Consider the following 24,746-nt stretch of genomic DNA (forward strand, 5'->3'; position numbering starts at 1 on the left):
GAGCGTGGAACGTTTTTCCATTTCTTTGTGTCTTCCTCAATATCTTTCATGAGTATTTTATAGTTTTCTAAGTACAGATCCTTTGCCTCTTTGGTTAGATTTATTCCTAGGTATCTTATGGTTTTGGGTGCAATTGTAAATGGGATCGACTCCTTCATTTCTCTTTCTTCTGTCTTGTTGTTGGTGTATAGGAATGCCACTGACTTCTGTGCATTGATTTTATATCCTGCCACTTTACTGAATTCCTGTATGAGTTCTAGCAGTTTTGGGGTGGAGTCTTTTGGGTTTTCCACATAAAGTATCATATCATCTGCAAACAGTGAGAGTTTGACTTCTTCTTTGCCGATTTGGATGCCTTTGATTTCTTTTTGTTGTCTGATTGCTGTGTCTAGGACTTCCAATACTATGTTGAATAGCAGTGCTGATAATGGACATCCCTGCCGTGTTCCTGACCTTAGTGGGAAAGCTCTCAGTTTTCCCCCACTGAGAATGATATTCGCTGTGGGTTTTCATAGATGGCTTTTATGATATTGAGGTATGTACCCTCTATGCCTATACTCTGAAGAGTTTTGATCAAGAAAGGATGCTGTACTTTGTCAAATGTTTTTTCTGCATCTATTGAGAGGATCACATGGTTCTTGTTCTTTCTTTTATTAATGTATTGTATCACATTGATTGATTTGTGGATGTTAAACCAAACTTGCAGCCCAGGGATAAATCCCACTTGGTGGTGAATAAACCTTTTAATGTATTGTTGTATCCTATTGGCTAGTATTTTGGTGAGAATTTTTGCATCCATGTTCATCAAGGATATTGGTCTATAATTCTCCTTTTTGATGGGGTCTTTGGTTTGGGGATCAAGGTAATGGTGGCCTCATAAAACGAGTTTGGAAGTTTTCCTTCCATTTCTATTTTTTGGAACAGTTTCAGAAGAATCAGTATTAATTCTTCTTTAAATGTTTGTAGAATTCCCCTGGGAAGCCATCTGGCCCTGGGCTTTTGTTTTTTGGGAGATTTTTGATGACTGCTTCAATTTCCTTAATGGTTATAGGTCTGTTCAGGTTTTCTATTTCTTCCTGGTTCAGTTTTGGTAGTTGATACATCTCTAGGAATGCATCCATATCTTCCAGATTATCTAATTTCCTGCCATATAATTGCTCATAATATGTTCTTATAATTGTTTGTATTTCTTTGATGTTGGTTGTGATCTCTCCTCTTTCATTCATGATTTTGTTGATTTGGGTCCTTTCTCTTTTCTTTTTCATAAGTCTGGCCAGGGGTTTATCAATCTTATTAATTCTCCCAAAGAACCAGCTCCTAGTTTCATTGATCTGTTCTACTGTTCTTTTGGTTTCTATTTCATTGATTTCTGCTGTAATTTTTATTATTTCTCTTCTCCTGTTGGATTTAGGCTTTATTTGCTGTTCTTTCTCCAGCTCCTTTAGGTGTACGGCTAGGTTGTGTATTTGAGACCTTTCTTGTTTCTTGAGAAAGACTTGTATTGCTGTATACTTTCCTCTGTTTCCATGAATTTTTTTAATTCTTCTTTAATTTCCTGGTTGGCCCATTCATTCTTTAGTAGGATGCTCTTTAGCCTACATGTATTTGAGTTCTTTCCAACTTTCCTCTTGTGATTGAGTCTAAGTTTCAAAGCACTGTGGTATGAAAATAAGCAGGGAATGATCCCAATCTTTGGGTACCTGTTGAGACCTGATCTGTGACCTAGGATGTGATCGATTCTGGAGATGTTCCATGGACACTAGAGAAGAATGTGTATTCTGTTGCTTTGGGATGGAATGTTCTGAATATGTCTGTGAAGTCCATTTGGTCCAGTGTGTCATTTAAAGCCTTTATTTCCTTGTTGATCTTTTGCTTAGATGATCTGTCCATTTCAGTGAGGGGGGTGTTAAAGTCCCCCACTATTATTGTATTGCTGTCGATGTGTTTCTTTGCTTTTGTTATTAATTGCCTTATATAATTGGCTGCTCCCATGTTAGGGGCATAGATATTTACAGTTGTTAGATCTTCTTGTTGGATAGACCATTTAAGTAGGCTATAGTGTCCTTCTTAATCTCTTATTATAGTCTTTGGTTTAAAATCTAATTTGTCTGATGTAACGATTGCCACCCCAGCTTTCTTTTGGTGTCCATTAGCATGGTAAATGGTTTTGCACCCCCTCACTTTCAATCTGGGGTGTCTTTGGGTCTAAAATGAGTCTCCTGCAGACAGCTTATCGATGGGTCTTGTTTTTTTATCCAATCTGATACCCGTGTCTTTTGATTGGGGCATTTAGCCCATTTACATTCAGGGTAACTACTGAAAGATAGGAATTTGGTGCCATTGTATTGCCTGTAAGGTGACTGTTACTGTATATTGTCTGTGTTCCTTTCTGGTCTGTGTTACTGTTAGGCTCTCTCTTTGCTTAGAGGACGCCTTTCAGTATTTCTGGGAGGCTGGTTTTGTGTTTACAAATTCCTTTAGTTTTTGTTTGTCCTGGAAGCTTTTTATCTCTCCTTCTATTTTCAGTGACAGCCTAGCTGGATATAGTATTCTTGGTTGCATATTTTTCTCATTTAGTGCTCTGAATATATCATGCCAGTCCTTTCTGGCCTGCCAGGTCTCTGTGGATAGGTCTGTTGCCAATCTAATGTTTCTACCATTGTAGATTACAGATCTCTTCTCCCGAGCTGCTTTCAGGATTTTCTCTTTGTCTCTGAGACTCGTAAGTTTCACTATTAGATGTCGGGGTGTTGACCTATTTTTATTGATTTTGAGAGGGGTTCTCTGTGCCTCCTGGATTTTGATGCCTGTTTCCTTCCCTAAATTAGGTAAGTTCTCTGCTATGATTTGTTCCAATATACCTTCTGCCCCTCTCTCTCTTTCTTCTTCTTCTGGGATCCCAATTTTCTAATGTTGTTTCATCTTATGGTATCACTTATCTCTCAAATTCTGCCCTCGTGATCCAGTAGTTGTTTCTCTCTCTTTTTCTCACCTATTTTCCATCATTTGATCTTCTATATCACTAATTCTCTCTTCTGCCTCATTTATCCTAGCAGTTAGAGCCTCCATTTTTTATTGCACCTCATTAATAGCCTTTTTGATTTCAACTTGGGTTAGATTTTAGTTATTTCTCCAGTAAGGGTTTCTCTAATAACTCCCATGCTTTTTTCAAGCCCAGCTAGTATCTTTAAAATCATCATTCTGAACTCTAGTTCCGACATCTTACTAATGTCCATATTGATTAGGTCCCTGGCAGTTGGTACTGCCTCTTGTACTTTTTGTTGAGGTGATTTTTTCCATCTTGTCATTTTGTCCAGAGAATAGATGAATGAGAGAACAAAATGTAACAGGGTAACAATGTCCCCAGAAAACAAACACTAAACAAATCAGAAAAGACCTTCTAGAAAGTGGTCACTTTTCTGTTCAGAGAGTTGCTGCTATTCTTTTCTTCGATCTCCTTTTGAGTTCGTAGGTGTTTAGAATGGTTTGATCCTATCCAGCTGAATTCTTGGGACCAGACGAAATCCAGGTCTCCTACTCCTCGGCCAACTTGCTTCTCCCTCTCTAGATAAAAGTCTTGATAAAGAAAAATAAAGTGAAAAGATCACTCTGGCAGATATTCAAGCCTACTATATAGCTACAGTAATCAGGTAGTATTGGTAGAGGGAGAGACCTGTGGATCAATGAAACAGAACAGAGGGGCACCTGGGTGGATCAGTCATTAGGCATCTGCCTTTGGCTCAGGTCGTGATCCCAGGGTCCTGAGATCAAGCCCCGCATCGAGCTCCTTGCCCAGCAGGGAGCCTGCTTCTCCCTCTCCCCCTCCCCGTGCTTGTATTCCCTCTCTGTGTCTCCGTCAAATAAATAAATAAAATCTTTAAAAAAAGAAACAGAAGAGAGAACCCAGAAATCGACCCATGCAATTATGGTCAACTGACTCTTTACAAAGATGCATAAACAATTCAATGAAGTAAGGTAGTCTTTTAAACAAATGTTAGAACAATTGGATACCAACAGGCAAAAAAAAAAAAGCTTTGACCTAACCTCACATTTGATACAAAAATTAACCCCAACTGGATAGATTTTTATGCAAGGTAGAGAGCTCTCAAGTCTTGACACCAAAATCACAATCCACCAAAAGAAAATCTGATAAAAAGAAAAACCAAACTGGAAGAATCACAACTCCAGATTTCAAGTTATACTACAAAGCTATGGTAATCAAAACAGTATGATACCAACACAAAAACAGGCACATAAGTCAACGGAATAGAACAGGAAACCCAGAAATAAACCCACATTTATATGGCCAGTTAATCTCCGACAAAGGAGGAATGAATACACAATGGGAAGACATCCTCTTCAACAAATAGTGTTGGAAAAACTGGACAGCTACATGGAAAAGAATGAAACTGGACCACTTTCTTACACCATATACAAAAATAAATTCCAAATGGATTAAAGAACTAAATGTGAGGGGACGCCTGGGTGGCTCAGTCGGTTAAGCGTCTGCCTTCAGCTCAGGTCATGATCCCAGGGTCCTGGGATCGAGTCCCGCATTGGGCTCCCTGTTCCGCGGGGAGCCTGCTTCTCCCTCTGCCTGTCTGTCTCTCATGAATAAATAAATAAAATCTTAAAAAAAAAAAAAAAGTACTAAATGTGAGACCTCAAACTATAAAAATTCTAGAAGAGGGGCGCCTGGGTGGCTCATTGGGCTAATCGTCTGCCTCCGACTTAGGTCATGATCCCAGGGTCCTGGGATCAAGCCCCACATCGGGCTCCCTAGTCAGCAGAGTCCGCTTCTACCTCTCTCCCTGCCTGCCATTCCCCTTATTTGTGCTGTCAAATGAATAAATAAAATCCTTTAAAAATAGTAATAAATAAAAATTCTAAAAGAGAGAAGAGACAGTAATTTCTCTGACACTGGACATAGCAACTTTTTTCTAGATATGTCTCCTGAGGCAAAGTAAACAAAAGCAAAAATAAACTATTGGGACTTCATCAAAATAAAAAACTTCTACACAGCAAAGGAAAAAACCTACAAAACTAAAAGACAACATACTGAACAGGAGAATTTATTTGTAAATGACATCTCTGATAAAGAGTTAGAATCCAAAGTACATAAAGAACTTATACAACTCAACACCCAGATAACAAATAATCTAATTAAAAACGGGCAGAAGACATGAACAGACATTTCGCAAAGAAAACGTATGGATGGCCAACAGACACGTGAAAAGATGCTCAACATCACTAATCATCAGGGAAATGCAAATCAAAACCACCATGAGATACCACTGCACACCTGTCAGAATGGCTAAAATCAAAACAAAAGAAACAAGTGTTGGAGAGGATGTGAAGAAAAGGGAACCCTCGTGCACTGCTGGTAGGAATTCACACTGGTACAGATACTGTGGAAGACAGTATGGAGGTTAACAACGGAACTACCCTATGATCCAGTAATCTCACTACTGGGTATTTACCCAAAAATACTAATTCAAAGGGATACATGCACCCCTACATTTATTGCAGCATTGTTTACAATAGCCAAATTATGGCAGCAGCCCAAGTGTCCATCAATAAATGAATGGCTAAAGATGAGGTGGTATATATACACAACAGAATATTACTCAGCCACAAAGAAGAATGAAACCTTGCCATTTGCAATGATGTGGATGAGTCAGAGAGTATTAGGCGAAGTGAAATAAGTCAGCAGGAGAAAGATATATACCATATGATTTCACTCATATGTGGAATTTGAGAAACTAATGAGCAAAGGGGGAAAAAAGGGAGGGAAGAAACAAACCAAGAAATAGACTTAACTACAGAGAACAAACTGATAGTTACCAGTGGGTGGGGGGATGGATGAAACAGGTGATGGGGATTAAAGGGTAAACTTATGATGGGCACTGAGTAATGTATAGAACTGTTAAATCACTATATTGTAAACCTGAAACTAATATAAACTTGAAAAAAAGAACACATGATTAAATGGACCATATCAATATTAAAAATGTTTTCTCCTGGGGGAACCTGGGTGGCTTAGTTGGTTAAATACCTGCCTTCAGCTCAGGCCATAATCCCAGGGTCCTGGGATCAAGCCCCAAATCAAGCTCCCTGCTCGGCAGGGAGCCTGCTTTTCCCTCTCCCCCTGCTTGTCCTCTCTCACTCTCTGTCAAATAAATAAATAAGATCTTAAAAACAATGTTTTCTCGCAAATGCCCATGTAAGGAAACAAAAAGATACCACTTGGGAGGAAATATCTGCAAACCACATATCTAATAAAGGAGTAGGATCCAGAATATAAAAAACTCTCACAACTGGACAGTAAAAGTACCAAAAAATTGAATTAGAAAAAGGGAAAAAGACAAGACTTACCACGAAGGATGACATACCGATGGCAAATAAGCACATGAAAAGATGTTCAACATCATTAGCCATTAGGGAAATGCCAACAAAAAGCAAAATGAAATAGCACTGCATACCAACAGAATGGCTAAAAATTAATGACAAGACCAAATGCTGATAAGGATGTAGAGAAAATGGATTCCTCAACACATGGGTGGAGGGAATATAAAAGGGTACAGCTACTCTGGAGAATAGAATGGTAGTTTCTTATCAAACCAAAGATGTAATTTCCACACACACTCCCAACTGCACTCCTGAGTAATTATTCCAGGGAACTTACATTCACCCAACAACCTGTACACAAATGTTCATGATAGTTTTGTAATAGCTAAATCTGGAAACAACCCAAATGCTCTTCAAAGGGCTACTGGTGAAGGACTGTTACATGGTCGTGCCATGGAATGGTACTCAGCAAGAAATGGAAAAAGACTATTGATTCATGCAACAACTTGGATGAATCTCCAGGGAATATACTGAGCAAAAAAAGACAATTTCACAAAGTCACATACTGTATGATTTATTTACATAGCATTTTTAAAATGAGAAAATTTTAGAAATGTAGAACTGATTAGTGGGTGCCAGGGGTTAGGGACTGTGGAGAGTGATGGTGGATGTGGCTATAAAAGGATAATACAAGCGATCCTCATGATGATGGAAGTATTTGGTATCTTGACTGTGATGCTGGATACATGAAACCACCATGTGCTTCTACTATATAAAACTAAATACACAAATAAATAAAAGTAAAATGAGAGAAATTTGAAGATAGGCAGATTTTACCAATGTCAATATCCTGGTTGCAATACTGTACTATAGTTTTAAAAAATGTGACCACTGGAGGAAATAGGCAAGGATTACAGAAGTTCCTTCTGTATTATGTCTTATAACTGCATATCAATCTTCAGTTACCATGAGAATGTCAGTTAAAAATAAAACTAATTTTTTATAGTTTAGCATAGTATAAAATGATTTTTATTTTTTTTCCACGTCCTCAAGCAGGCACCTTTTTATTTTATTATGTTATGTTAGTCACCATACATCATTAGTTTTTTTTTTTTTAAAGATGAATTTTTAGGCAATTTTTTTTTAAAGATTTTATTTATTTATTTGACAGAGAGAGACACAGCGAGAGGGAACACAAGCAGGGGGAGCAGGAGAGGGAGAAGCAGGCTTCCTGCTGAGCAGAGAGCCCAACGCGGGGCTCGATCCCAGGACCCTGGGATCATGAGCTGTGCCGAAGGCAGACGCTTAATGACTGAGCTACCCAGGCGCCCCTACATCATTAGTTTTTGATGTAGTGTTCCATGATTCATTGTTTGCATATAACACCCAGTGCTCCATTCGATACCTGCCCTCCTTAATACCCATCACCGGGCTAACCCATCCGCCCACCCCTATCCTCTCTAAAACCCTCAGTTTGTTTCTCAGAGTCCATAGTCTCTCATGGTTCGTCTCCCCCTCCGATTTCCCCCCCTTCATTTTTTCCTTCCTACTACGTTTTTGTTTTTTTTTTAACATATAATGTATTATTTGTTTCAGAGGTACAGGTCTGTGATTCATCAGTCTTACACAACTCACAGCGCTCACTATAGCACATACCCTCCCCAATTTCCATCACCCAGCTACCCCATCCCTCCCACCCCCCACCACTCCAGGAACCCTGTTTGTTTCCTGAGATTAAGAATTCCTCATATCAGTGAGATCATATGATACTTGTCTTTCTCTGATTGACTTATTTCACTTAGCATAATACCCTCTAGTTCCATCCACATCGTTGCAAATGGCAAGATTTCATTTTTTTGATGGCTGCATAATATTCCATTGTATATATATACCACTTCTTCTTTATCCATTCATCTGTTGATGGACATCTTGGCTCTTTCCATATTTTGGCTATTGTGGACTTTGCTGCTATAAAGATTGGGGTGCACATACCCCTTTGAATCACTACATTTGTATCTTTGGGTTAAATACCCAGTAGTGCAATTGCTGGTTCGTAGGGTAGCTCTATTTTCAACTTTTTGAGGAACCTCCATACTGTTTTCCAGAGCAGATGCACCAGCTTGCATTCCCACCAACAGTGTCGGAGGGTTCCCCTCTCTCTGCATCCTCTCCAACATCTGTCATTTCCTGACTTGTTAATTTTAGCCATTCTGACTGGTGTGGGGTGCTATCTCATTGAGGTTTGATTTGGATTTCCCTGATGCCCGGCAATGTTGAGCACTTTTTCATGTGTCTGTTGGCCATTTGGATGTCTTCTTTGGACAAATGTCTGTTCATGTCTTCTGCCCATTTCTTGATTGGATTCTTTGTTCTTTGGGTGCTGAGTTTGATAAGTTCTTTATAGATTTTGGATACTAGCCCTTTATCTGATATGTCATTTGCAAATATCTTCTCCCATTCTGTCGGTTGTCTTTTGGTTTTGTTGACTGTTTCCTTTGCTTTGCAAAAGCTTTTTATCTTGATGGAGTCCCAATAGTTCATTTTTGCCCTTGATTCCCTTGCCTTTGGCAATGTTTCTAGGAAGAAGTTGCTGTGGCTGAGGTTGAAGAGGTTGCTGCCTGTGTTCTCCTCTAGGATTTTAGTGGATTCCTGTCTCACATTTAGGTCTTTCGTCCATTTTCAGTCTATTTTTGTGTGTGGTATAAGGAAATGATCCAGTTTCATTCTTCTGCATGTGGCTGTCCAAAAATAAAACTAATTCTACATGATCTTTTCCAGAAAATAAAAAAGAACACTTCCAGACCTATTTCACGAAGCTAGCATTACTCTGGTACTAAAACTGTCAAAGATTGTTCAGGAAAACTATGGACTAATATCCTTCATGAAAACAGACATAAAAATCTTCACCAAATATTAGCAAATGGAATCCAGCAATACAGAAAAATAATAATACACCATGACCAAATGTGATTTATCCCAAAAATGCCAGTCTTCTTCAATATTTGATCAAATACTGCCATATACCATATTAAGAGAATAAAGAAGAAAACAACATGATCATATCAGTACATACAGAAAAATGATTTAACAAGATTCACACCCATATATGCATAATAAAACCATTCAGCAGGACAAGACATCCTCTCTCACAACTCTTGTTCAACATCATATTTGAAATCCTAGCCATTGTAATTATTAATAAGGCAGGAAAAAAGATAAAGACATACAGATTGGAGAGGAAGAAATAAAACTGTCAAAATTCACAGAAAGCATTATCATCTATGTAGAAAATCTTTTTTTTTTTTAAGATTGTATTTATTTGACAGAGAGAGATGCAAGGAGAGAGGGAACACAAGCAGGGGAAGAGGGAGAGAGAGAAGCTGGCTTCCCGCCGAGCAGGGAGCCTGATGCGGGGCTGAGCCGAAGGCAGACGCTTAACGACTGAGCCATCCAAGCGCCTCTATGTAGAAAATCTTGACAGAATCTACAGACCACCTCCTAGCACTAGTAAGTGAATTTAGCTAGTTCACAGGATTAAGGTCAAAATACAAAACTCAACTTTCATATACCACCAATGAAAATATGGAAACAAAAAGTTACCACTTACGATTGCTCCCAAAATAAGTGAAATATTTAGGTATAAAGCTAAAAAAAAATCCTGTATACTGAAAATTATAACACCCTAACGAAACTATAAAAGAAAACCTAAATAAATATGCTGTGTTCACAGATTAAAGATGTTATCTGTCCCCAAATTTATCTATAGATTTAAAGTAATTCCAATAAAAATCTCAAATACAAACTGATTCTAAAATTTACATGCAAAGGAAAAGGAACTTCAATATTAAAAACAAGTTTGGGTAGGAGAGTCCAAGATGGCAGAGGAGTAGGAGACCTTAGTTTTGTCTGGTCCTTGGAATTCAGCTAGATGATATCAAATCATTCTGAACACCTGCGAACTCAACAGGACATCTAAGAAAATAGCTGCAACTCTACAAATAGAAAAGCGACCACTTTCTGCAAGAATGACAAGATGGAAAAACTCACCTCAAAAAAGAGAATAACAGTACTGACTGCCAGAGACCTAATCAGTATGGATGAATTAAGATGTCAGAACTAGAGTTCAAAATAACAATTATAAAGATACTAGCTGGGCTTGGGGAAAAAAAAAGGATAGAAGACACTAGAGAATCCCTTTCTGGAGAAATAAAAGAACTAAAATCCAATCAAGTCGAAATAAAAAAGGCTACTAATGAGATGTAATCAAAAAATGGAGGCTTTAACTGCTAGGATAAATGAGGCAGAAGAGAGAATTAGCGATATAGAAGACAAAATGATGGAGAACAAAGCAGCTGAGAAAAAGAGAGAGAAACAACTACTAAATCCCAAGGGGAGAATTCGAGAGATAAGTGATACCATAAAGCAAAACAATATCAAAATAACTGGGATCCCAGAAGAGGAAAGGGGGTGGGCAGAACGTACACTGGAGCAAATTATAGCTGAGAACTTCCCTAATGTGGGGAAGGACACAGGCATCCAAGTCCAGGAGGCACAACGAACTCCCCTCAAAATCAATAAAAATAGGTCAATACCCCAACATATAATAGTGAAACTTGCAAATCTCAGAGACAAAGAGAAAATCCTGAAAGCAGCTCAGGACAAGAGTTCCATAACCTACAAGGGTAGAAATATTAGACTGGCAGCAGACCTATCCACAAAGACCTGGCAAGCCAGAAAGGACTGGCATGATATATTCAAGGTGCTAAGTGAGGAAAATATGTAGCCAAGAATACTTTATCCAGGTAGGATGTCATTCAAAACAGAAGGAGAGATAAAAGGCTTCCAAGACAACCAGAAACAAAAAGAATTTGTGATCACTAAACCAGCCCTGCAACAAATATTAAAGGGGATCCTTTAAGCGAAGAGAAAGCCCAAAAGTAACATAGACCATAAAGGAACAAAGAGAATATATAAAAAAAAGTGACTTAACAGGTAATACAATGGCACTAAATTCATATCTTCCAATAGTGACTTTGAATGTAAATGGGCAAAATGCCCCAATCAAAAGACTTGGGGGATCACAATGGATAAAAAAGGAAGACCCATCCATATGCTATCTGCAAGAGACTCATTTTAGACACAAAGACACCTCCAGATTGAAAGTGAGGGGGTGGAAAACCATTTATCATGCTAGTGGATAGCAAAAGAAAGCTGGAGTGGCCATCCTTATATCAGACAAACTAGATTTAAAACCAAAGACTGAAATAAGAGATGAGGAAGGACACTATATCATAATCAAAAGGTCTATCCAACAAGAAGATCTAACAATTGTAAATATTTATGCACCTAACATGGGAGCAGCCAACTACTAACAAAATTAAAGAAACACATCAATAATAATACAGTAATAGTAGGGGACTTTAACACCCCCCTCACTGAAATGGACAGATCATCTAAGCAGAAGATCAACAAGGAAACAAGGCTTTTGAATGACACACTGGACTAGATGGACTTCACAGGTATATTCAGAGAATTCTATCCTAAAGCAACAGAATACACATTCTTCTTGAGTGCACATGGAACATTCTACAGAATGGAAAACATACTGGGTCACAAATCAGGTCTCAACCAGTACCAAAAGAGTGAAATTATTCCCTGCATATTTTCAGACCACAGTGCTTTGAAACTGGAACTCAATCACAAGAGGAAAGCTGGAAAGAACCCAAATACATGGAGGCGAAAGAGCATCCTACTAAAGAATGAATGGGTCAACCAGGAAATTAATGAAGAATTAAAAAATTCACAGAAATAAATGAAAATGAAAACACAACTGTTCAAAACCTTTGGGACGGTGCAAAGGCGGTCCTAAGAGGGAAGTACATAGCAATACAAGCCTTTCTCAAGAAACAAGAAAGTTCTCCTCAAATACGCAACCTAACCTTACACCTAAAGTAGCTGGAGAAAGAAGAGCAAATAAAGCTTAAACCCAGCAGGAGAAGAGAATTAATAAAGATTAGAGCAGAAATCCATGAAATAGAAACCAAAAGAACAGAACAGATCAATGAAACTAGGAGCTGGTTCTGTGAAAGAATTAATAAGATCAATAAACCCCTCACCAGACTTACCAAAAAGAGAAATGACCCAAATTAATAAAATCATGAATGAAAGAGGAGAGATCACAACCAACACCAAAGAAATACAAACAATTACAAGAACATATTATGAGCAACTATATGCCAACAAATTAGGCAATCTGAAAGAAATGGATGCATTCCTAGAAACCTATAAACTACCAAAACGGAACCAGGAAGAAATGGAAAACCTGAACAGACCCATAATCAGCAAGGAAATTGAAGCAGTAACCAAAAATCTACCAACAAAGAAGAGTCCAGGGCCGGATGGCTTCCCAGGGCAATTCTACCAAACATTTAAAGAAGAATTAATGCCTATTCTTCTGAAACTACTCAAAAAAATAGAAATGGAAGGAAAACTTCCAAACTCATTCTACAAGGCCAGCATGACCTTGATTCCAAAACCAGACAAAGACCCCACTAAAAAGGAGAATTACAGACCAATATCCTTGATGAACATGGATGTAAAAATTCTCACCAAGATACTAGGCAGTAGGATCCAACAGTACATTAAAAGGATTATTCCACCACGACCAAGTGGGATTTATTCCTGGACTGCAAGGGTGGTTCAAAATCCACATATCAATCAATGTGATACATCACATTAATAAAAGGTTAAGAATCAAAGGATAAGATATCATCCTGTCAATAGATGCAGAAAAAGCACTTGACAAAATACAGCATTCTTTCCTGATTAAAAAAAACCTTCCAGAATGTAGGGATAGAAGGAACATACCTCAACATCATAAAGGTCATATACAAAACACCCACAGCTAATATCATCCTCAATGGGGAAAAACTGAGAGCTTTTCTCCTAAGGTCAGGAACATGACAGGGATGTTCACTCTCACCACTGTTGTTCAACATAGTACTGAAGTCCTAGCCTCAGCAATCAGACAACAAAAAGAAATAAAAGACATCCAAATTGGCAAGGAAGAAGTCAAACTTTCACTCTTCACAGATGACATGATACTCTATTTAGAAAAATCGAAAGACTCCACCAAAAAATTGCTAGAACTAATACATGAATTCAGCAAATTTGCAGGATAGAAAATCAACATACAGAAATCTGTTGCATTTCCATACACCAATAATGAAGCAGCAGAAAGAAAAATCAAGGAATTGATCCCATTTACAACTGCACCAAATACTATAAGATACCTAGGAATAAAACCAACCGGAGAGGTAAAAGATCTGTACTCTGAAAACTACAGAACACTTATGAAAGAAACTGAAGATGACACCAAAAAAAATGGAAAAACATTCCATGCTCATGGATTGGAAGAACAAATACTGTTAAAATGTCTACGCTACCCAAAGCAGTCTGCACATACAATGCAATCCTTATCAAAATAACACCAGTATTTTTTCACAGAGCTATAACAAAGAATTCTAAAATTTGTATGGAACCAGAAAAGACCCCAAATAGTCAAAGGAATGTTGAAAAAGAAAAGCAAAGCTGGAGGCATCACAATTCCAGACTTCAAGCTGGATTATAAAGCTATAATCAACAAGACAGTATGGTACTGGCATAAAAACAGACACATAGATCAAAGGAATAGAATAAAGAACCCAGAAACAGACCCTCAAGTCTATGGTCAACTAATCTTCAACAAAGCAGAAAAGACTATCCAACGGAAAAAAGAGTCTCTTCAAGCAAATGGTGTTTGGAAAACTGGACAGCAACATGCAGAAGAATGAAACTGGACTACTCTCTTACACCATACACAAAAAGAAATGCAAAATGGATGAAAGACCTAAATGTGAGACAGGAATCCATCAAAATCCTAGAGGAGAGCACAGGAAGAAACCTCTTTGACCTTGGCCGTAGCAACTTCTTACTAGACACATCTCTAAAGGCAAGGGAAACAAAGGCAAAAATGAACTAATTGGGACTTCATCAAGATAAAAAGCTTTTGCACAGCAAAGGAAACAATCAACAAAACAGAATGGGAGCAGACTGTTGCAAATGACTATCAGATAAAGGGCTAGTATCCAAAATCCATAAAGAACTTATCAAATTCAACACCTAAAAAATAAATAATCCAGTTAAGAAATGGACAGAAAACATGAACAGACATTTCTCCAAAAAAGACATCCAAATGGCCAACAGACACATGAAAAGATCAGGGAAATACATATCAAAACCACAATGAGATACCACCTCACACCTGTCAGAATGGCTAAAATTAATTCAGGAAACAAAAGATGTCAGTGAGGATGCAAAGAAAGGAGAACCCTCTTGCAATGTTGGTGGAAATGCAAACTGATGCAGGCACTCTGGAGAACAGTAGGGAGGGGTTCCTCAAAAAGTTGAAAATAGAAGTACCCTATGATCCAGCAATTGCACTGCTAGGTATTTATCCAAGGATAGAAACACTGTGATTTGAAAGGGCACATGCACCCCAATGTTTATAGCAGCACTATGAACAATAGCCAAATTATGGAAAGGGCCCAAATGTCCATTGACTCATGAATGGACGAAAAAGATGTGGTTTATATAAATATACATGATGGAATATTACTCAGCCATCAAAAAGAATGAAATCTTGCCATTTGCGATGACATGGATGGAACTAGAGGATACTGTGCTAAATGAAATAAATCAGAGAAAGACAAATACCATATGATTTCACTCGTATGTGGAATTTAAGAAACAAAACAGATGAACATAGGTGAAGGGAAGGAAAAATAAGATAAAAACAGAGAGGGAGACAAACCGTAAGAGACTCTTAACTACAGAGAACAAAGTGAGTGTTGCTGGAGGGGAGGTGGGTGGGGGGATGGGCTAAATGGGTGATGGGCATTAAGGAGGGCACGTGATGTAATGAGCACTGGGTGTTACATGCAACTATGAATCACTGAACTCTACCTCTGAAACTAATAATATGCTATATGTTAATCAACTGAATTTAAATAAAGTCTTGGAAGAAAAATGAATATTAAAAACAAATTTGAGAAAGAAGAATAGAGTAGAAGGAATCATACTACCTGATTTTAAGAGGTATCATAAAGCTACCATAATCAAGACAGTGTGATATTGAAAAAACAGGTAGATCAATGGAGCACAATACAGAGTCTAGAAATAGACACACACAAATGTAGACAATTGATTTTTGGCAAGTTTGCAAAGGCTATTCAATGGAGAAAGCATCGTCTTTCAAAAACTGATGCTAAAACAACTGGACATCTATATGCAACAAAATTAACATTGACCTAAACCTCACATCTTATACTAAAATTAACTCAAGATGTCTTGACACTGAAAACATTGTACATAAAAAAAAAAACCTGATAAACTGGAATTTCTCAAAATTAAAACTTTTGCAGTATGAAAAACACTATTAAGAGAATATAAGACATGCTACAAGTAGGAGAATACATTTGAAAATCACATATCTGACAAAGCACTAGTATTCAGAATATTTAAAGCACTCTCAAAATCTGCTAGCAAGAAAACAAACAACCCAACAAAAACATGGGCAAAAGACTTGGACATTTCTCAAAGAAGTATGTATATGGATGGCAAGTAAGCACACAAAAAGATGTTCAACAACAGTCATTAGGGAAATGCAAATTAAAATCACACTGTGACACCACTACATATCTATATGAATGGCTAAAAGTGAACATCATTGATAATACCTAGTGCTGGCAAGATAAGAAACAACTAGAACAATTTGGCCTGCACTTACCACATTACTCCTGATTACATTTATACAGAAATCTGTACATGAATATTTATAGAGGCTCTACTCATAATTACTCAAAACTGGAAACAACCCAAGTATCCTTCAATGGGTGAGAATGGATATATATATTAAGGTACATCCATACAATAAACTACTACTCATCCATCAAAAGGAACAGACTATTGACATAAGCAACAATTTGGATGAATCCCAAAGGTATTATGCTGAATGAAAGAAGCTAGTCTCAAAAAACTATATGCACGTTCTATGACTATTTATAGGACACTCCAGAAAAGGTAAATCTACAGTGATAGAAAACAAATCAACAGCTGCTAAGAGTTGAGGACGTGGGAAGACTATGATTACAGAGTGGTAGCACCAGGGAGGTTTTTCAGGTGATGGAACCATCCTGCATCCTGATTACAATGATGGTTACACAAATCTATGCATGTTTTAAAGCTGCTAAGAACAATACACCAGAGGATCATAGGGGAAGGGAAGGAAAAATGAAACAAGACAAAACCAGAGAGGGGGACAAACCATAAGAGACTCTTAATCTCAGGAAACAAAATGAGGGTTGCTGGAGTGGAGGGGAGTGGGAGGGATGGGGGTGCTAGGTGATGGGGGTGCAGGGTATGTGCTATGGTGAGCGCTGCGAATTGTGTAAGACTGATGAATCACAGACCTGTACCCCTGAAACAAATAATACATTATAAGTTAATAAAAAAAAAGAACAATACACCAGAATAAAGTCAATTTCACTGTTAATTTAAAAAGAAAGAAATACTGGGCGCCTGGGTGGCTCAGTTGGTTAAGCGACTGCCTTCGGCTCAGGTCATGATCCTGGAGTCCCGGGATCGAGTCCCACATCGGGCTCCCTGCTCGGCAGGGAGTCTGCTTCTCCCTCTGACCCTCCTCCCTCTCATGCTCTCTGTCTCTCATTCTCTCTCAAATAAATAAAATCTTTAAAAAAAAAAAAAAAAGAAAGAAATACTAACACTAGAGAAAACAAAAGTCATTCAGGAAGGAAAAAGTTGCCGCAGCATACTACCTGTTGATAGCATTTATGGTTATAATGTAAATACTGAATGGTGATCTAATGGAAAGGGTGGTACAATGACATTAGTAAGATGGGGGACCAGGGACAAAAAGGATACATGTGTGTGTGGTGGGGCAAAGGGATGAAAAGAGAAGTAAACCTTCCTCTTTCCCAGAGGGACGTAAAACTGAAAACTCAGGAAATAACAACATACGCATGTTATATAGTGAAACACACAGAGGTAAATCCCAAAAGCAGCCCCTGAAAGAGATGAAAATGGTTGCCCTGTGAAATACAAAATGTAGAGGAAGGGGTTATGGGGCACTCTAAGCTATATGTACATAAACATTAGGTTAAAATAAAAATAAAATACATCCTCCGAAAAAGCTGTCAATATTTTTCCTGTTGTGTTCTGATATTGTATCTCAGTACTAGTTTCTAATCACTACATAATTCTTGAAGACTGCCCGAAGCAACGAGATAGAAACTAACACATCAAAGCCAGATAATGCCTTTCATTTTTTGTGATCAAGGCTATGTTGCTTCAACTTTGGTGTTAGTGACTGCTGAAGAGAAAATGTAATCCACCTGTGAAAGATTCTCTGATGGCAGTAAAAGCAGAATTTAAAGAGCTATTTTATTCCCGTCCCCTTCACTTATGAATTAAGTATATGAATTACATTTTTAAAAAACTCTTTCCTTCTCCTACCTCATTTTCTTCCTTCAGATCCTTTAGCTCTGGGATGGACCACTTTGGATCTTCTTCACAGCGCTTATCTTGGGTTTTCAAAGAATTGAATTCAGAATCCTTTAATGGCTCCTTTAATTCAGATTTAAGGTGAGTGAAAGCCTTTTCATCATTAATATCTTGCTAGTAGATATGAAAGAGAAATTATTTTATTTTCCATATTAATGCTGTTTCTAAAATCTGCATGCCTATACATTCTGGGAGGAATTTTTCACTATGGTTCATACGGATGCTACATTATTTTCTAACTTTATCCGTGACCCCACATCTTCCTATCCTGCTAAACTAGTTCAAGCCAACAAACATTTACTGAGCACACGTTATGAAATGTGTACAGGGTAGCTCTGTGGATATAAAGATGAATGCAGGGGTCCCTGGGTGGCTCAGTAGTTAAGCGGCTGCCTTCGGCTCAGGTCATGATCCCAGGGTCCCAGGATCGAGCCCCGCATCGTGCTCCCTGCTCCGCGGGAAGCCTGCTTCTCCCTCTCCCACTCCCCCTGCTTGTGTTCCCTCTCTTGCTGTGTCTCTGTCAAATAAATAAATAAAATCTTTAAAAAAAAAAAAAAAAGATGAATGCAGCATGTTGCAGCCCTAAAGGAACTCAAAATATAGCAGGAAGACACACAATCAGATAATCACTGTACAACCTTCAGTGTAGAGCCATCACAGAGATATGACCAAAATATTGCTGGAGAGGAAGATGCCTTAAAAAGTTGCAATGAAGGAGGTAACACAAACTGCTGGATGCTTAAAAGAAGAGTAGGAATTACAGAGAACGGAGTATATAGAGGTAGGCAGTGGATGGGTAAGTGTGTATGTGTATGAAGCCCATGGGATACAGGCTGTGGTGGGATACAAGAATTTTAAGTCTTATCTCTTTTGCAGAAACGATGGCTTTGTTTCATTTTTGAGACTGAACTATGATTGTTTGAACACAAAGCACAGTGATGATAGGATATTCTAAAAATTGTAAAGGCTGTACTCAAATCACTATTTAAGAATCAGAAAATATAATTATTCCAATCAAGTAATAATGATTAAGAAAAATTCAGGCTTCAGAAAGTGTTATGGGCCAAAGGAGCCTAATTAATTTTAACATAAACTAGAAATCCAACATCCTTATATTGTTTCAAACATGCAGCAGTAAACATTCATACCTACTTTTCAGAACAGGTTAATCTCCCAGTGGTCAAACTGGCCTTCCCTTTTTATATAATAGTTAGCAAATATCTACTAAAAACGTAAGATCATCTCTACAATTTTATTTTACAAGTCAGATATATAAAACATATTTAAGCAAAATAAAATGTATTCAATGAAAATAAAAAGCCTTACTGGGCCCAAAAATCACTTTGGCTCTCAACCGAACACATCCTATATTCTTAGCCCAGTACTTGTTGCATGACGACAGAAGACTCAGAGGACATGTTTATTTATTTGTTCAAAAATCATTTAAGTCCTTACTTGGTGCTTCATTTTACTTCTATCTAAAGCAGGAATACAAAAGTACCAACCTGGTAAAGTGATCATAAAGATTAACTAGTACATGAAAGTGTTTAGAACAGTCCCTCCCATTTAGTGCAAGTTCAATAAATGTTGCTGTTATTTTTTTTTAATTTTTATTATTACCTCTGTTGGCTGGAATAATATGTAACAGTAATAGTAGGAATAATAATATTGTTATTACCGTGAGTGGGAGTCACTGAAAGGCTTACAGAGAAAGTAAGAAATGAGAACACTGGAAGAATCTGAGGTAAGCAGAGTGAAGAAGAACAGCATTCGGGTTAGAGTAGGGGAAGTCACCAAGGCAGGAATGGAATTTAGTGTATGCGAGAAATCGTGCAGGAGAAAGTGTGACTGTAGCAAAGATTTAAACCAGCAAATAATGAGAGACAAGGTACTGTTACGATGGTTGCATAAAGTTCCCGAACTTTCCTAGGTTTGGAAAGCCTCAGTTTCCTCACCTATAAAATAAGGATAATTACGGCAACTGTATCACAGGCATTCTGTGAGGATTAAAGAACATATTATGCTTATGGTGTTTTTCATAGTGTTTGGTATATAATAAGTACTCATTAAATGTTAACAATAATAAAAAGAATTATAATAATATTTACAAAAACCTCTCACCAGGGTAGATAATTCACTCTCCTTAGATTGTGGACTAATCTCTCGGTCTTCATTAAAATAGTGCTGCTGGGAAGGATAACCCAGTTCCGTCAGGACCACATCCTCTGGCCCTGCACTGGATTTGGTATATAAAGCTAAAGGGTTGAGTTCTCTGAAACCCTGGGATTAAAAAAAGAAGGAAGGGTTTAATTACTTAGAGAAAAAGTGAAAAAGTTAGCACTTCATAATTTTCAAATGTTGTAGGAATGTATTATCTTCTAAAATTTAAAATTTTAGAAAATTTAAAACATTTTCCATATTGACAATTTTTCCTAGTCACAAAAATATCAACATCAATATTAACAGTGATGCAGACATCACCATCAATATTTGCAAAACAAGAGTGTTGTCTTCTCTAAGAAGACCTCAAAGAAATGATTTGAGGTAAGACAGAATCTCAACTCTATTACTTAAAAGTATTCACACTCTCATCAGCCAAAGGTAGTTTTTTGTGGTCATTTGAAAATTAAGAGAGTGCTCTGCATTAAGAAGGCAGGCATCTCATAAATGTCTCTAAGATTAAAGAGTACATCAAATAACCTTCTCTATTAAATTATCTTACACCTTGAAGTGTTCAGAGTAAATAAAATATATTACAGAACACATCCAGACAGCTCCACCTTAGAAGGGACATTTTCTCGGCATACAATAGCATGGCCCTCCGTTCTCAAGACATGATGGAAATAGATGTCTTCATGTGAGGATGTATCACACAGAAAAATGTTAAGGATTCCGTCTACATATTCATCTACTACCCCCACTAATGGCTTCAAACCACACAACTTCTGGAACTGCAAAATAGCTCTGGACGTCCAATGTTCCTGAAATGTAATCAAAACATGAGATTCAGATGATAAATTCAAACATGGATTATAGTAACCACATATAAAAATAAACTCCTGATGAACTAGAGATTTTCATAGAAAAATAAAACCATAAAAGTAGAGCGCTTGGGTGGCTCAGCTGATTAAGAGACTGCCTTGGGCTCAGGTCATGATCCTGGAGTCCCGGGATCAAGTCCTGCATCAGGCTCCCTGCTCAGCGGGGAATCTGCTTCTCCCTCTGACCCTACGCCCTCTTGTTCTCTCTCTCTCTCTCAGTCTCTCTCTCAAATAAATAAAATTTTTTTAAAAATTAAAAAAAAAAACATAAAAGTGCTAGAATTATACACTGTAGGATATTTATGATTTGGGGATAAGTAAAGTCAGAATAAAGGAAAAATTATGAAAAATGTGATTATGGAAAAAACTTTATTATTTATGTGGTGAAAAACTTTCATTTTCAGAAATGACTAAGCTAAATTATTGGACTAATCCTTCTACAGAAACCACTAAAATTCTGGATAAAATATTTTTTAGGTATGTCCAAAAGCATCAAAGAACTGTCAAGAGAGTAACAAATTATCAGGAGAGAATTAAAGGGAAAGTGGGAAATATTTTGCCTTAAAAAGGAAAAGAGGGGCACCAGGACGGCTCAGTCAGTTAAGCGTCTGCCTTCAGCACAGGTCATGATCCCAGGGTCCTGGGATCAAGCCCCTCGGGCTTCCTGCTCAGCAGGGAGCCTGCTTCTCCCTCTGCCCCTCCCCCTGCTTGTGCTCGCTCTCTCTCTCTCAAATAAATAAAATCTTTAAAAAAAAAAAAAAAAGGAAAAGAAAGAAGCTAGCCTTCACGTGGATTTGCAGTTCAATTTTCACATCACCGGATAGTACACAAATCCTCAAGTTGTTCATTTAAATTAATGTGGTTCCAGACTGGGAGTATTCCTAGGTACCTGGCAGAAGCGAATGCAAATCTCTCTAGAGGTAGGCAATCTTAGCCCATATTATTCAAACATTCTTACAAATAATTTTTCACAGACAATGAATAGTATATAGGCAAAGATAAAAGGCATACAAAGAAACAACTAATCACAAGTAAGAACAAGGAGAAACAACATAAACAAACCAACTTTCAAAAACTTTCTAGACAATTATAAAGCAACTAAACTTACTACACTTAAAAACAAAAAAAGATTAATTTGAAAGCTTCTGCAGAGATCAGCAATCTATAAAAATTCATCTAGCAAAATTACAAAACAAAGAGAATTTTTAGAGAGTAAAAATACAATAACCAAAACTTAAAACCTAAAAGACTGATTCAGTAGGTTAGACAGAGAGTAAACCAGTAAAGTGGAAGATACCCAGAATGCAATATGGAAAGAGAGAAATATGTAAAATACAGAAAAATACAGAGTTTTAAAAATATGGAAGATAAATTGAGAAAGTTTAACATACTTTTAATTGTGGTCCCAGAAAAAGAGATGCAGAAACAGAGACAGAGGGAATATAAATATGAATAATGGGGGGAAAACAATAATAATTGAAGAGATAATGGCTGGGAATTTGCCGGATTTAATATAAAGTAACAAAGCACAGATAAAGGGAGTTCAAGGAACCACAAAGTATGATAAATAAGAATAAATCCACACATAAACATACTAAAACTGAAGACACAAGCCACAAACAGGAAATGCTAGAAACAGCTACAGACAAAAAGGACACTGCCTTCAAAGGAACATCCATCAGACTGACAGCTGACTTCTCCAATACGGTAAGGGAGACCAGAAGCCACTATAATAATATCTTCAGTGCACTAAACATATTACCTGCCAACCTAAAATTCTAGTGAATGTATCTTCCAAAAAATAAAGGCAAAATTATGTGTCCAGGTAAACATGAGTTTGGCTATCAGCAAACCCTCACAAAATGAAATCTTAAAGGATACGTTCAAATAAAAGGAAAATGTTCTCAAGGGGTTTGAGTGGCCAGAATGAAGAGCTAAGAAATTGAGAAATACATGACTAAATCTAAGTGAACATTATTTTATGTGGTCCATTTCTTGAGGGGTTTAAAACAACAACAATTATATAACAAAAATAGATTAGAAGAGGAAGTTAAAGAAGAAAGCATTCTGTCTTTGCATTGTTATTTACAAGTGTTGTATTTCCTAGAATAATCCCTAAAATAATAGAGTGTGTTAGTGGAATGATTAAAAAACTTCAAAATAATGCATGCAAGGTGACAAAAAGAAAGAATAGGTAAGCCAGTGATGTTTCACTAGGGCCACTGGGTTCTCCTAATGCCTGCAGAGTTTAGGAGTCATCTAAGGATTTGGGCAGATGGCAAGTCACTGATTTTGAAACACCAATTCTGTGGCTCCCTCCCTTCAAGTATTTCTCCCTTAACTCCTAGCTGTTCTGCCAGTCCCAAACAACGTCCTCTAACTTTTCAAGCCGGCAAGGCTATAGACAGGGGAGTGACCCCAGGATAGAAGCTGAAAATTTCCTGATCTTACCACCCTGCAGCTTGACTCCCAAGGGTAGATTTCTGCTTTTCTGCCTGCTTTGGATTTTGCCTATGGGAGTATTAGTCCCACCATGCTACTCTATTGTTACTCTGCCATTACCAAATGCGTTAACTACTTTTGAAACCAGAAAAAAGGACAAAAAGTTGAGATTCATTCATTCAGTTGAAGACCTTTATTAAGCACCTACAATGATGCAACCATTGATCTAGGCACTAGAGATACAGTGGTGAACAGACAATGCCCCTCATCTCAGAAGCTTACACTGTGTGTGTGAACAAATAATTACAATAATACCAGATAACAGTGTTATAAAGATAAATTGCAATGAATGACTGAAGTGGAAGTGTGTACTTTAAATTGGCTGGTCAAGGAAGTCCTTCTTGGGAAATAACATTTGGGCTTAAATCTGAGTGACAAAAAAGGGCCAACCATGAGAATGCTTTGAACAAGCTACTCCAAGGAAGAGAGAGGGCAAAAGCCCTAAGGTCAGAAGCATTTCAGGAAGGAAATAAGAAAACAAAAAAAGATACAAAAATGGTAGCCATCTGGCTAATATGAGAATAATGAACATTGGCTCCAAGTGGGTCACAACTTTAGCCCTGAGCTTCCTCATGGAAGAAAAAAACCAAGGCTAAAATGCACCCTAAAAAACAATCCCAAATACTGACTTGCACAAAGACTAACTGCATACATTATTTATATACTCAAAAATCAGAACAGATTGAATGTCTAACAATAAGGGGATAGTTAATCAATCTATGATATACATTTACCTAACAGATTACTATGAATCTATTAAAACTGAAAACAAGGTAACATAATTTATGCTGTAATAAGCTGAGTTAAGAATATAAAATAATATTACTCTTTTATGTAATCCTGAAAACCCTACAAAAACTCTGACCCCCAACATCCAGTAAACTAAACTGAAACACACATCAAAGTTCTAAATTGAATGTGTTTGAAAAGTAGAATAATAGTAGTTTTTTTTTTTCTTCTGTACTGTGTTTTTCAGATAAATTTTTTTAAAGGAATAATCCGTGTAATATGCAAGCAACTGGTACGTTAAGAAAAATGTAGTATAGTGTGCACGGCATATATAATTAAGAGTTTTGGGGCGCCTGAGTGGTTCAGTGGGTTAATCATCTGCCTTTGGCTCAGGTCATGATCCCAGGGTCCTGGGATTGAGTCCCACATCAGGCTCCCTGCTCAGCAGGGAGCCTGCTTCTTCCTCTCCCTCTGCCTGCCACTCCCCCTGTGCATGCTCTCTCTCTC

At 37.5% G+C, this 24,746-nt stretch overlaps 1 protein-coding gene across 1 annotated transcript in view; it reads right to left on the minus strand.

Annotated features, from left to right (window-relative positions):
• TDRD5 (tudor domain containing 5) overlaps positions 1-24,746 on the minus strand; it is a 100,606-nt gene that overhangs the window by 18,887 nt on the left and 56,973 nt on the right. Inside the window, exons 12-14 of the mRNA XM_035010690.1 lie at positions 20,748-20,948; positions 20,089-20,247; positions 17,920-18,081 (exon numbers count right to left, since the gene is read on the minus strand). Coding sequence (XP_034866581.1) covers positions 17,920-18,081; positions 20,089-20,247; positions 20,748-20,948 — 522 coding nt within the window. The remainder of the gene's footprint in view (positions 1-17,919; positions 18,082-20,088; positions 20,248-20,747; positions 20,949-24,746) is intronic.

Source organism: Mirounga leonina, unplaced genomic scaffold, assembly GCF_011800145.1.
Source record: "Mirounga leonina isolate KUSES-001 unplaced genomic scaffold, KU_Mleo_1.0 Mir_154, whole genome shotgun sequence".
NCBI lineage: Eukaryota > Metazoa > Chordata > Mammalia > Carnivora > Phocidae > Mirounga > Mirounga leonina.